This window comes from Panthera pardus, unplaced genomic scaffold (assembly GCF_024362965.1).
Source record: "Panthera pardus isolate Hobbes unplaced genomic scaffold, ASM2436296v1 HiC_scaffold_1, whole genome shotgun sequence".
Taxonomy (NCBI): Eukaryota; Metazoa; Chordata; class Mammalia; order Carnivora; family Felidae; genus Panthera; species Panthera pardus.
Window position 1 is genome coordinate 7,278,891 of NW_026526654.1, and position 15,305 is coordinate 7,294,195.

Genomic DNA, 15,305 nt, shown 5'->3' on the forward strand with positions numbered 1-15,305 from the left:
TTTGGCATCAGCTGGCATAACTGGAAGCTGGAGACTAGAATCATCTAAAGGCTTGTTCACACACGTGTTTGGCTGTTGAGGCTGGCCTTTGGCTAGGACGTTGGCTAGTCTCAGCTGGAGTATCTACATGAAGACTCACTAGGTAGCCTGGGATTCCTCACAACGTGGTGGCTGCGTTATAAGGGTGAGCTTCCCTAGAGAAAGAAAGTCAGATGGAAGCTGTATCACATTTTCTAAGCTGGCCTTAAAAATCACAGCAGTTCTGCATATTCTGTTCACTAGAAACCAGTTACTGAAGCCAGCATATATTTAAGGGGAGGGATTTTCACAGAAGTATCAACAAATTTATAAAACCACCACATCCACTCACCTTGTCTTACCAATCATATAGAATGGATGGAAGTCGTTCCCAACTCAGCATCACTGAAACTCTAGCCAGTTTTGTTGTTGTGGTTGTTTTTGTTTAGTATGATCTCTTATTTTCTAGAAAGTAACAAAGGATTACAAGATAACAGTATTGAATTAAAAAAAATTTGCCTCAAAAACATATTTGGATCATCCAATTAAAGTTTTATACTGGGAGATGTGATTTCTTAACACATCCCCAAGAATCATTTCTCCTGGGAATGCAGTTCAAATTAGCATAGAACATTTGCAGTTCAGAAACAGGCCGTGGCATTAGAAGCATTACTTATAGATTCATGAATTAGAGTCTTATTTCCAGAGTCTTACCTTGGGACGTATTTTTTGACTTGGGCATACATAAGTCAATATGATATTGCTAAAACTTCTTTAAAAATTATGGAGTGTTAAGATGGGGGAAGGGCTAAGAGACATTCTCCTAAGAGGGGACTTATTTTATGAAAGAAAGATATGAAAAAATCATAGAAAAATAAAAGTATAGAATCAAGTGCAAATGTTGTGTAGTAAAGAGAATGATAGCAAAGATCTATTTCAGTAACACCTGATGGCTTTAACTTGGCTCTTGATTTTCTGAGTTGTTTAAGGTTCCACATTCTAAGACAGGTAACATTTTGTTGCAAATGAGTTTATTTAAAAATTTGAGTGCCTGGCTGGCTCAGGTACTCTTGATCTTGAGATTGTGAGTTCAAGCCTCACACTGGGCATAGAGATTACTTAAAATCTGAAGAACAAATTTTGATAGTAGTTCTGAGTTAGAGTCTTTTCACTCCACTTCCAAACTATAGTGTTTTATTCATGCAGGCTGATGTCTTTACAACAGAACTGGAAACTACATCTTCAAAATGTCTACACCTGGATGCAAAAATCAAGTTCTCCAACAAGAGTTATTATCAATGAAAGCTTTCGAAGGAGAATGTGAAAAGCTAGAGAGCAATAACAAGAAGTTACAGCAAGAAGTAGTAAAATTGAAACAATTTATGGAAATGAATATGGTAGAACACGGTCAAGTGGAACAGTATAAACGGGAGATTGAAGAAAGAGCACGACTGGACATAGTAGAAAAATTACACGAAGTCAACCTGTTTTTACAGGTTAATTGATTGATCTGTAATGTGCTGTATTTCATTTCACTGAAAATTAAATTTTGGATAGATGTATTGTATGGGTTTCCTCTACTTGCTTTATGGTAATTTGTAGATTTCTGGAGGCATTTGTTCCTCCCTTTAAAGATTTCACTTTTCATCACTATTCCTACTAAATCGAGAGGATAAGAAAAAATGATGATTTAAACAACTAGTCTCACTATTAAGAGGAAAAGAAAAATTATGATTTAAAAATTGCACTGTACTTGGATTATTCTTAAGTTTATTGTTGACTTTTAAAATTTTCTCATTGATTCTATTATTTGAATTATCAGATTGCATGATTACTAATACAAGAATGATTGAACTTTAATTTTATAAATCATATTTAATTCAGTTGACATTGGTGATAAATATTTTACACTTGAGCTTTTTTGCATTTAAAATTGCTCTCTGAATCATTGACTCTGAACTAAAGGAAACAGGTATAATTAATTATTCAGATTATAGCTATTTTGAAACTATCCTGTTAATTTTTTTTCATTAGGCACAAGCAGCAGCTCGAGAAAACTTGGACCAGTTAAGAGAAAATGCTCATGCTTCAACAAGAAGTCAAATGGAACTTAGAATTAGAGATCTGGAATCTCAGGTCTCTACAATGAAGACTTCTCAAGAAGATTCTACTAAAACAGAGTTGGAAACCTACAGGCAACTCTACTTAGAAGAATAAAACGTTAGAAAGTCCTTGATAAATAAGCTGAACACGTAAGTCAAAACAGAATCATAGACAAGAAATTTAGCTTATTAATTTGCCTCTAAAGCATAATTTCTGTGGAGTCAAGATCATGAGATGAGTAGGAAGTGAAAGCCAACTAGATCGTGTCATTTTGGAAAAATGAGGTTTCTAAGTGAACTTACCTTTGAAATGTTAGTCCAGGACAGTTTGCATCCCTCCTCTTTTTTTCGGTTTTACAGGACCTCTTCCCCCACCCCACCCCTGCACCCCCCGCCCTGTATATTTTCCATTGATCGGATCTGCTAGTCTTTAAGTGCATTGTTCGGAGCTTTCTCATTTAGAAGCATATTATTATAAAATTGCTTGTCAGAATTACCCGAGATAGAAATGTCGATGAGTTTCTTTTTGGAAGATTACATCTTTAACCTAAAAGGTCAAGTACTACTACTACTCATCCTGGCAGCTTGGTACATTTATTCTCTTGATTGTGATCTTTGGTATGATTACTAGAGTGGGCCTTGAGGCAAACCACCCTTTATGCCTTTTCTACTTGACATAAAGGCAAACAGGCGAAATACAGAAAGACTCACACAGGGATGAAGGGTAGTATAATTCCCAAAGTGGCTAAAAAGAGCACCATGGTGGGAGGGAGGCATGTGGAAGACTGAAGACAGAAAGGGCAGATTCTGTCTCCAGTGCCTTGGTAACTATTATAAGCTAATTGCCTCTGTAGCTGTTTTAGTTCTTTCTGATTACACCTCTGCCATCTACTATCTCCCCTAGAGATTGTTGGTCTCAATGATTCCTCAGTGTCAAATGCTCAGTTTCTTTGAGATAATAAATGTACAAGAGTGGTGAAAGCAAACGCTTGAAAATGTCTTTGAGGGATGGTTTAGTTTTATATCTGTAAACAGGTTTACTAAATATAAGTATGTATATATAATGGCATCCTGACGGATACTGTCAGTACAGCCATTCCAGAAGACAGCAAGTATTATTTGTTACGCCATGTACATCACTGATAGCCACTTCTCTCCCTTCCCTAATTTGAATTGTTAGTTAGGAATCCCCCTGGAAACATAAGTATTTCTTTAGAACAATTTTAAAAGTATAATTTTAGATAGTAGGTGTGCTCCGTCACATGTTCAGTGTTAAAACACTGTTCAATGGCAAATGCTATTTACTATTATGGAAACTTAAAAAAAATGTAAGTCATTTAGGAATGATTTAGGGAAAAAGAAAATGTATTTGTGTTTTTTAATCTTCACAGGGCTAAGGAGAGACTGTCAGAGAGCAATACAAAACTTCTTGAGGAGAGACAGCAGCACCAAACTTTACTCAGGACCCTTACTATGAGCCCAGGCCTGGAACCACCTTATTGTGGACATTTTGAAAATAATTTAGTGCTCAATGGGAACCTTACTCCAAGAGGAAACTTAGTGATTCCTACCTTAAACCCACGGCCGTCATATGACGACAGGGAGACTTCCTTGTGGAAGGTTAGTTATATTATCTGTTTTACTTTGGGTTTCAGATATCTGATATAATTGTTGCTTTTAATTTCGTGAAATTATGAGTTGTTTAAGTAACCAATACATACGAAGTAAAAGTCATAATTATACATGCTAAGAAAGAACTGAGGTTAATTTTATATATATTAGTCCCTTGATCTCTCATTTCTTAGAGATACTTATTTTTATTTTATTTTAGCGAGAGAATGAGTGAGTGCATGCAGGGGAGGGGCAAAAGGAGAGGGAGAAAGAGAATCCCAAGCAGGTTGCATGCTCGGCCCAGAGCCGAATGTGGGGCTCAGTCTCAAAACCATGAGATCATGACCTGAGTCAAAATCAAGATTTGGACACTAAAAACAACTGAGCCACCCAGGTGTGCCACAAGAGACACCTAGCATTAACTGTATTCAGTAAATATAACTAAACTTACCCATGTTAAATTTCTTGAAAAGCTTTCATTCAGATTTGATTTTAGAAAGTAAATGTTGTTGCCTGCTAACCACAGGTACACTTAGATGCTTGGACTTATTTTCAGTTGGCAGTGGTTCATAAACATCTGAAAGTTTTGCTATAATCCAGTTTTTCCACCCTTGTATGTCAGTGAATGATCGTCCTCCAAACACTTAACGACATATGAATGTTTACTATTTAAAAGAATCCATGGTGGTGCCTGGGTGGCTCAGTCAGTTCAGTGTCTAACTCTTGATCTCAGCTCAGGTTTTGATCTCAGGGTCATGAATTCAAGTCCTGCATTGGGCTCTACGCTAAGCATGGAGGCTACTCTAAAAAAAAACAAACAAACAAACAAAAAAAAAAAAAACAAAAAAAAAGAATCCATGGTAAGTCCTTTTTATGAATTAAATCAACTTGTAAAATTAAAAGGTTAATTTCTCTTTTAAGTTAAAAGTTTTGCTATTTTCTTACATGAGAATACATCTTTAATTGCTTTCTTATTTATGGCACTCTTTTTTCTTTTTCCTTTTTTTTTGACTTATACCACCTTTGTTTCTATTTTTATAAAATATCTTGATGAGTGATTGTAGAGCATTTTATAAATAGCTAAATCAAGCAAATATTTGAATTTTTTAAATGAAACTTTTATTTCTTCAAATGAGTTCTTTGCCCCTTTCTCTTTTCTTTTTCTGGAACCCCTTGAATGCAAGTATTATTACCCTGGATGTTGTCCCACAGGTCCCTTAACCTAGCCTCATTTTTAAAATTCTTTTTTCTTTTTGTTTTCCGGCTTGGATGATTTCTACTACCCTGTCTTGCAAATTGTTGATCTGTTCTTCTGCATCTTCTTATCTGCTGTTGATTCCCTCTAGTGTATTTGTCATTTCTGTTATTGTATCCTTCAGCTCTGATTGGTTCTTTTTTATATTTTCTATCTCTTTCTGATGTTATCACTGGATCCATTCATTCTTCTCCCAAGTTCACTGAGCATCTTTATGACCGTTACCTTGAACTCTTTATGAGGTACATTACTTATCTCTGTTTCACTTAGTTTTCTTAGGTTTTGTCATGTTCTTTCATTTGGAATATACTCCTCTGTGTCCTCAGTTTGTCTGACTTTCTATGTTTGTTCTTAAAATGGTTCCTTTCAACTTTTTCTCTCTTTCAAGTGGGCGTTGCTTTTGAACAATGTACGTTAGTTATGAAGTCAAGGAAGAAGAGAATGTTTCTGTAAGTGTTGTCTAGTCATTTTTCTTGGTGGAGCTGTGACAGGTGACACTGGGTAGGCGGCAAGTAACCCTGCTCTTCTCTTTCTAAATTCAGAACACAGGAGACAGGGAGATGGAGAGAAACTTAGTAGCTTTATTACTAATACACACTAACAAATTGGAAGATATGATTTAGGTTATGTTAGCCACGTTGGGCTTCCTCCCAAATTGGGCACTTCCCCACACAGTTGTAAATTGAGGAAACAAATGCTTGACCCCCACCCCGGGGGCCGGGTGCTTACCACAGAGCTGAGAGCAGACCCAAATTCATGTTACTGTGGGCAGGCACATCTTTTCAAAGAGGAGATTCAGAAACGCATAAGCACTGCTTAGCTCCTTCTCCCAATTTCATCCGTTAGGTAAGTCTCCCTTCCCGTCGGGAGGGAGACAGAGATAAGTCCACATGTGAGAAGTGAAGGTTCACCTATAATTTCCGACTGGATTTAAATTATTAATAAAGTGAATTGTGTCTTTTGTACATACCAACGAATGATGAGAGGTTAGGCAGAAGCATGCTAGAAGGGAAAGAGAAATCTGTGTTGGGTTTTAAAGTTTGCTATAAATAACCACACCATGGGTTCACTCATTTGTTGATTGATTTTGATAAAACAGATTTTCTTTGGAAGGAATAAATAATGCTTTCAGGAAGAATTTCCTCAGTTTCAGCTTGCTTGCTTCACCTAAAGATTTTCTCTTTCAAGTTCTCTGTCCTGTGGTTTACAAAAGTTGTGCTTGGGGTGCCTGGGTGGCTCAGTCGGTTAAGCGGCCGACTTCGGCTCAGGTCATGATCTCGCGGTCCGTGAGCTCGAGCCCTGCATTGGGTTCTGTGCTGACAGCTGAGATCCTGGAGCGTGTTTCAGATTCTGTGTCTCCCTCTCTCTGACCCTCCCCCGTTCATGCTCTGTCTCTCTCTGTCTCAAAAATAAATAGACGTTAAAAAAATGTTTTTTAAAAAAATAAAAAAGTTGTGCTTAAAAATTGACTGCTACTCAAAGGACTTAACATAATTTCTGTTCCTTTATTTTCATACATGACTTTAAAATTTGTAATTTAGTTAGAGAGTTAGTATTGTGTGCCTCATACCTAAGCATTACTGAGCCACATGACAAAGTTTTATGTATTCATTTTCTCTGAGTTATACTTAAAATACACGTATTTTTCCTGACTATGAGGAAGTAACTGGCATAGAACTCTAGGCTTGGTAAGACCACAAGTGTATTCCTGGTCTGCATCTAGTTGGATTCATGACCTCAGGCAAAGTACACCCTCTCTGAGCCCTTTTTGTCTATTATGCAAAATTCGGGACTTTGACTAAATTAGTGACTTTTATACCTTCAAAATGATTTTTTTCAAAGAATAGAATGTATTTTTTTTTTGCATTAAACTGTATTGTGTAAAACAGAGAGAAGTAGAGCTGTCTAACTAAAGGAGAGATGGAGACTACGGCTGTGACTTCCTTGTCCCTCAATCCTGCAGTGTCCCCAACCGAACCTTAGATTTCTATGGGCCATATTTGAATGCTAACAGTTAATGAGAAAATCCTTCTAATTAAAAATCCTTTAAAAATGTTCTTTGAATTAAAATTTGCTGATATATAGTTTTTCTGTGTATAATTTTCTCACCCTCTTATATTTCTGATCAATGGAAAGGTATACACAAAAATACACATGTGTTCTTATTCATGGACTTGAAAGCTATTTTCACCATCAAAACACAGTTTTTACCTAGAAATAAACATAAAGGTCACAGAGGTAAATATTTAGGAAAAGAGCTTTTGGGGAAAAGATGCAACATTACCTTGGTAGCTCCTTAAGTCATGTCATATAAAAACATGGTTTATATTTTATATCGTATTTATTAATGGTAATATGAAATTGTTTGAATACAGCCTTCCCCCATCATCTGGTATTGAGTTATTAATTTTACAAGTCTGGTATAGTCATGTTGTCCCATTCATTTTGTAAGGCCTGAATATAATGCTATTGTCAAAAAAGTGTTATGGTTCCTCAAAAACTTAAAAATAGATATTCATTAATTCCACTGCTGCGTATTTACCCAAAGAAAATGAAAACACTAATTTGAAAAGTTGTATGCATCCCTATGTTTATGGAAACATTGTTTGCAATAACCAAAATAGGGAAGCAACCTAAGTGTCCATGGAGAGATGAATGGATAAAGACAATGTGTAATATGTATACAATGAAATATAGCTCAGCTATCAAAAAGAATGAGATCTTGCCATTTGTGACAACACTGATAGACCTAGAGGGTATTATGCTAGGTGAAATAAATCAGAGAAACACAAATAAATACCATCTGATTTCACTTACATGTGGAATATAAAAAAACAAAACAAGTGAACAAACAGAATCATAACTACAGAAGACAAATTGGTGGTTGCTAGAGGGGAGGTGGGTAGAGAGGTATGGGCAAAATAGGTGAAGGGGAGTAAGAGGTATAAATTCCAGTTATAAAGTAAATAAGGGGCGCCTGGGTGGCTCAGTCGGTTAAGCGTCCGACTTCAGCTCAGGTCACGATCTCAAGGTCCGTGAGTTCGAGCCCCGCGTCGGGCTCTGGGCTGATGGCTCAGAGCCTGGAGCCTGCTTCTGATTCTGTGTCTCCCTCTCTCTCTGCCCCTCCCCCATTCATGCTCTGTCTCTCTCTGTCTCAAAAATAAATAAACGTTAAAAAAAATTATTTTTTTTTATTTATTTTTATTTTTTTTTATTTTTTAATATATGAAATTTACTGTCAAATTGGTTTCCATACAACACCCAGTGCTCATCCCAAAAGGTTCCCTCCTCAATATCCATCACCCACCCTGCCCTCCCTCCCACCCTGCCCTCCCTCCCACCCCCCATCAACCCTCAGTTTGTTCTCAGTTTTTAACAGTCTCTTATGCTTTGGCTCTCTCCCACTCTAACCTCTTTTTTTTTTTCCCTTCCCCTCCCCCATGGGTTTCTGTTATGTTTCTCAGGATCCACATAAGAGTGAAACCATATGGTATCTGTCTTTCTCTGTATGGCTTATTTCACTTAGCATCACACTCTCCAGTTCCATCCATGTTGCTACAAAAGGCCATATTTCATTTTTTCTCATTGCCACGTAGTATTCCATTGTGTATATAAACCACAATTTCTTTATCCATTCATCAGTTGATGGACATTTAGGCTCTTTCCATAATTTGGCTATTGTTGAGAGTGCCGCTATAAACATTGGGGTACAGGTGCCCCTATGCATCAGTACTCCTGTATCCCTTGGATAAATTCCTAGCAGTGCTATTGCTGGGTCATAGGGTAGGTCTATTTTTAATTTTCTGAGGAACCTCCACACTGCTTTCCAGAGCGGCTGCACCAATTTGCATTCCCACCAACAGTGCAAGAGGGTTCCTGTTTCTCCACATCCTCTCCAGCATCTATAGTCTCCTGATTTCTTCATTTTGGCCACTCTGACTGGCGTGAGGTGGTATCTGAGTGTGGTTTTGATTTGTATTTCCCTGATAAGGAGCGACGTTGAACATCTTTTCATGTGCCTGTTGGCCATCCGGATGTCTTCTTTAGAGAAGTGTCTATTCATGTTTTCTGCCCATTTCTTCACTGGGTTATTTGTTTTTCGGGTGTGGAGTTTGATGAGCTCTTTATAGATTTTGGATACTAGCCCTTTGTCCGATGTGTCATTTGCAAATATCTTTTCCCATTCCGTTGGTTGCCTTTTAGTTTTGTTGGTTGTTTCCTTTGCTGTGCAGAAGCTTTTTATCTTCATAAGGTCCCAGTAATTCACTTTTGCTTTTAATTCCCTTGCCTTTGGGGATGTGCCGAGTAAGAGATTGCTACGGCTGAGGTCAGAGAGGTCTTTTCCTGCTTTCTCCTCTAAGGTTTTGATGGTTTCCTGTCTCACATTCAGGTCCTTTATCCATTTTGAGTTTATTTTTGTGAATGGTGTGAGAAAGTGGTCTAGTTTCAACCTTCTGCATGTTGCTGTCCAGTTCTCCCAGCACCATTTGTTAAAGAGACTGTCTTTTTTCCAGTGGATGTTCTTTCCTGCTTTGTCAAAGATGAGTTGGCCATACGTTTGTGGGTCTAGTTCTGGGGTTTCTATTCTATTCCATTGGTCTATGTGTCTGTTTTTATGCCAATACCATGCTGTCTTGATGATGACAGCTTTGTAGTAGAGGCTAAAGTCTGGGCTTGTGATGCCTCCTGCTTTGGTCTTCTTCTTCAAAATTACTTTGGCTATTAGGGGCCTTTTGTGGTTCCATATGAATTTTAGGATTGCTTGTTCTAGTTTCGAGAAGAATGCTGGTGCAATTTTGATTGGGATTGCATTGAATGTGTAGATAGCTTTGGGTAGTATTGACATTGTGACAATATTTATTCTTCCAATCCATGAGCAGGGAATGTCTTTCCATTTCTTTATATCTTCTTCAATTACCTGCATAAGCTTTCTATAGTTTTCAGCATACAGATCTTTTACATCTTTGGTTAGATTTATTCCTAGGTATTTTATGCTTCTTGGTGCAATTGTGAATGGGATCAGTTTCTTCATTTGTCTTTCTGTTGCTTCATTGTTAGTGTATAAGAATGCAACTGATTTCTGCACATTGATTTTGTATCCTGCAACTTTGCTGAATTCCTGTATCAGTTCTAGCAGACTTTTGGTGGAGTCTATCGGATTTTCCATGTATAATATGATGTCATCTGCAAAAAGCGAAAGCTTGACTTCATCTTTGCCAATTTTGATGCCTTTGATTTCCTTTTGTTGTCTGATTGCTGATGCTAGAACTTCCAGCACTATATTAAACAACAGCGGTGACAGTGGGCATCCCTGTCGTGTTCCTGATCTCAGGGAAAAAGCTCTCAGTTTTTCCCCGTTGAGGATGATGTTAGCTGTGGGCTTTTCATAAATGGCCTTTATGATCTTTAAGTATGTTCCTTCTATCCCGACTTTCTCAAGGGTTTTTATTAAGAAAGCGTGCTGGATTTTGTCAAAGGCCTTTTCTGCATCGATTGACAGGATCATATGGTTCTTCTCTTTTTTTTGTTAATGTGATGTATCACGTTGATCGATTTGCGAATGTTGAACCAGCCCTGCATCCCAGGAATGAATCCCACTTGATCATGGTGAATAATTCTTTTTATATGCTGTTGAATTCGATTTGCTAGTATCTTATTAAGAATTTTTGCATCCATAGTCATCAGGGATATTGGCCTGTAGTTCTCTTTTTTTACTGGGTCTCTGTCTGGTTTAGGAATCAAAGTAATACTGGCTTCATAGAATGAGTCTGGAAGTTTTCCTTCCCTTTCTATTTCTTGGAATAGCTTGAGAAGGATAGGTATTATCTCTGCTTTAAATGTCTGGTAGAACTCCCCTGGGAAGCCATCTGGTCCTGGACTCTTATTTGTTGGGAGATTTTTGATAAGCGATTCAATTTCTTCGCTGGTTATGGGTCTGTTCAAGCTTTCTATTTCCTCCTGATTGAGTTTTGGAAGAGTGTGGGTGTTTAGAAATTTGTCCATTTCTTCCAGGTTGTCCAATTTGCTGGCATATAATTTTTCATAGTATTCCCTGATAATTGTTTGTATCTCTGAGGGATTGGTTGTAATCATTCCATTTTCATTCATGATTTTATCTATTTGGGTCATCTCCCTTTTCTTTTTGAGAAGCCTGGCTAGAGGTTTGTCAATTTTGTTTATTTTTTCAAAAAACAAACTCTTGGTTTCGTTGATCTGCTCTACAGTTTTTTTAGATTCTATATTGTTTATTTCTGCTCTGATCTTTATTATTTCTCTTCTTCTGCTGGGTTTAGGCTGCCTTTGCTGTTCTGCTTCTATTTCCTTTAGGTGTGCTGTTAGATTTTGTATTTGGGATTTTTCTTGTTTCTTGAGATAGGCCTGGATTGCAATGTATTTTCCTCTCAGGACTGCCTTCGCTGCATCCCAAAGCGTTTGGATTGTTGTATTTTCATTTTCGTTTGTTTCCATATATATTTTAATTTCTTCTCTAATTGCCTGGTTGACCCACTCATTCGTTAGTAGGGTGTTCTTTAACCTCCATGCTTTTGGAGGTTTTCCAGACTTTTTCCTGTGGTTGATTTCAAGCTTCATAGCATTGTGGTCTGAAAGTATGCATGGTATAATTTCAATTCTTGTAAACTTATGAAGGGCTGTTTTGTGACCCAGTATATGATCTATCTTGGAGAATGTTCCATGTGCACTCGAGAAGAAAGTATATTCTGTTGCTTTGGGATGCAGAGTTCTAAATATATCTGTCAAGTCCATCTGATCCAATGTATCATTCAGGGCCCTTGTTTCTTTATTGACTGTGTGTCTAGATGATCTATCCATTTCTGTAAGTGGGGTGTTAAAGTCCCCTGCAATGACCACATTCTTATCAATAAGGTTGCTTATGTTTATGAGTAATTGTTTTATATATCTGGGGGCTCGGGTATTTGGCGCATAGACATTTATAATAGTTAGCTCTTCCTGGTGGATAGACCCTGTGATTATTATATAATGCCCTTCTTCATCTCTTGTTACAGCCTTTAATTTAAAGTCTAGTTTGTCTGATATAAGTATGGCTACTCCAGCTTTCTTTTGGCTTCCAGGAGCATGATAGATAGTTCTCCATCCCCTCACTCTCAATCTAAAGGTGTCCTCAGATCTAAAATGAGTCTCTTGTAGACAGCAAATAGATGGGTCTTGTTTTTTTATCCATTCTGATACCCTATGTCTTTTAGTTGGTGCATTTAATCCATTTACGTTCAGTGTTATTATAGAAAGATATGGGTTTAGAGTCATTGTGATGTCTGTATGTTTTATGCTTGTAGTGATGTCTCTGGTACTTTGTCTCACAGGATCCCCCTTAGGATCTCTTGTAGGGCTGGTTTCGTGGTCACAAATTCCTTCAGTTTTTGTTTGTTTGGGAAGACCTTTATCTCTCCTTCTATTCTAAATGACAGACTTGCTGGATAAAGGATTCTCGGCTGCATATTTTTTCTGTTTAGCACACTGTAGGTATCGTGCCAAGCCTTTCTGGCCTGCCAAGTTTCAAAGGAGAGATCAGTCACGAGTCTTATAGGTCTCCCTTTATATGTGAGGGCACGTTTATCCCTTGCTGCTTTCAGAATTTTCTCTTTATCCTTGTATTTTGCCAGTTTCACTATGATATGTCGTGCAGAAGATCGATTCAAGTTACGTCTGAAGGGAGTTCTCTGTGCCTCTTGGATTTCAATGCCTTTTTCCTTCCCCAGTTCAGGGAAGTTCTCCGCTATAATTTCTTCAAGTACCCCTTCAGCACCTTTCCCTCTCTCTTCCTCCTCTGGGATACCAATTATGCGTATATTATTTTTTTTTTAGTGTATCACTTAGTTCTCTAATTTTCCCCTCATACTCCTGGATTTTTTTATCTCTCTTTCTTTCAGCTTCCTCTTTCTCCATAACTTTATCTTCTAGTTCACCTATTCTCTCCTCTGCCTCTTCAAGCCAAGCTATCGTGGTTTCCATTTTGTTTTGCATTTCGTTTAAAGCGTTTTTCAGCTCCTCGTGACTGTTCCTTAGTCCCTCGATCTTTGTGGCAAGAGATTCTCTGCTGTCCTGTATACTGTTTTCAAGCCCAGCGATTAATTTTATGACTATTATTCTAAATTCACTTTCTGTTATATTATTTAAATCCTTTTTGATCAGTTCATTAGCTGTTGTTATTTCCTGGAGATTCTTCTGAGGGGAATTCTTCCGTTTGGTCATTTTGGAGAGTCCCTGGCGTGGTGAGGACCTGCAGGGCACTTCCCCTGTGCTGTGGTGTATAACTGGAGTTAGTGGGCGGGGCCGCAGTCCGACCCGATGTCTGCCCCCAGCCCACTGCTGGGGCCACAGTCAGACTGGTGTGTGCCTTCTCTTCCCCTCTCCTAGGGGCGGGATTCACTGTGGGGTGGCGTGTCCCGTCTGGGCTACTTGCACACTGCCAGGCTTGTGTTGCTGGGGATCTGGCGTATTAGCTGGGGTGGGTAGGCAAGGTGCACGGGGGCTGGAGGGGCAGGCTTAGCTCGCTTCTCCTTAGGTGATCCATTTCAGGAGGAGCCCTGTGGCAGCGGGAGGGAGTCAGATCCGCTGCCGGAGGTTTGGCTCCGCAGAAGCACAGAGTTGGGTGTTTGCACGGAGCAAGCAAGTTCCCTGGCAGGAACTGGTTCCCTTTGGGATTTTGGCTGGGGGATGGGCAGGGGAGATGGCGCTGGCGCCTTTGTTCCCCGCCAAGCTGAGCTCTGCCGTCCGGGGGCTCAGCAGCTCTCCCTCCCTTTGTCCTCCAGCCTTCCCGCTTTCCGAGCAGAGCTGTTAACTTATGACCTCCCAGACGCTAAGTCGCGCTTGCTGTCGGAACACAGTCCGTCCGGCCCCTCCGCTTTTGCCAGCCAGACACGGGGGCTCTGCTTGGCCAGCGAGCCGCCCCTCCGCCCCGGCTCCCTCCCGCCAGTCCGTGGAGCGCGCACCGCCTCGCCGCCCTTCCTACCCTCTTCCGTGGGCCTCTAGTCTGCGCTTGACTCCAGAGACTCCCTTCTGCTAATCCTCTGGCGGTTTTCTGGGTTCTTTAGGCAGGTGTAGGTGGAATCTAAGTGATTGACAGGACGCGCTGTGAGCCCCGCGTCCTCCTACGCCCCAGGTTTGTTTTTCAACAATACACAATAAAAAGGCACGCGCCCCCGGTTATTACCCCGCCCGCCAGCGCGTGCACCTGAGCTTGGGGATCTGTCCGCCAAAAAAAAAAAATTTAAAGTAAATAAGTCACAGGAATGAAGAATACAGCATATGGAATATCGTCAATAATATTGTATTAATGTTGTATGGTGACAGACGGTAACTACACGTACGGTAGCAAGCATAGCATAGTGTACACAATTGTCCAATCTGAATTTGTATACTGAAAAACTAGTGTAACATTGTATGTCAACTATACTTCAATTAAAAAAAGGTATTAGGGAAAACAGTCTCTGAAGATATTGGGAAACATGTCAGCCAAAACATTTGTCCTCACACCCAAATTTGTAAAGACATTGGAATCCTTATCACCACAGTGTTGATTATGTCCTGTACACTATTTTGGAGCCTGTTTGGGGCATTCAGGGAGAGGCTACCTTGTCTAAGAAAGATCTAAATAAGAACATTCTAGACAGGAACAGTTGTAATATACAGTTGACCCTTGACCAACATGGTTTTGACCTGTGAGGGTCTACTTTACTTACACATGGATTATTTTTGGACACTGTACAGTACTGTAAGTGTATTTCCTCTTCCTTCCATTTTTCTCAATGTCATTTTTTGCCCTAGCTTATTCTACTGTACAAAACAAGTATGAATCGAATGTTTATGTTACCGGTAAGGCTTCCGGTCAACAGTAGGCTATTAGTAATAAGTTTTGGGGGGATGAAAAATTATATACAGGTTTTTGACTGTACCCCACCCCTGTGTTATTCAAGGGTCACCTGTAGTTGGAAATATTTGTACACATTTCATAAGTGGATAACCATAACTTTAATAAGTCAAGTGTTTCAAAACTTGGTCCTAATTTAGAGAAAGGAAACAAAGTTACAATTGAAAATTGTATATTGTTTTCCTTATCTCTAATGGAGAAAGTTATAAATCAGAAGCTAAGTTTGAAAACTGTTGTAACCCACTATTTTTCCTTTCTTCAAAGAGATTTTCTGAAATCTTTGTGTGCATATGAAAAGAAATAAGTGTTTTAGTCATAACACAGATAGCAAAATATTTTTACTCAATCAATTTTTTGCCAGTAGAATTTCCACAGGACAGTAAGACAGTCCCACTTTCTTCATTTTATATGT

General features: G+C 39.0%; 1 protein-coding gene across 1 annotated transcript in view; it reads left to right on the forward strand.

The window, feature by feature from the left end:
• Positions 1-15,305, forward strand: part of LOC109257159 (ankyrin repeat domain-containing protein 26-like) — a 90,956-nt gene that overhangs the window by 73,310 nt on the left and 2,341 nt on the right. Inside the window, 4 exon segments of the mRNA XM_053901549.1 lie at positions 1,225-1,279; positions 1,282-1,514; positions 2,053-2,270; positions 3,512-3,740. Coding sequence (XP_053757524.1) covers positions 1,225-1,279; positions 1,282-1,514; positions 2,053-2,270; positions 3,512-3,740 — 735 coding nt within the window.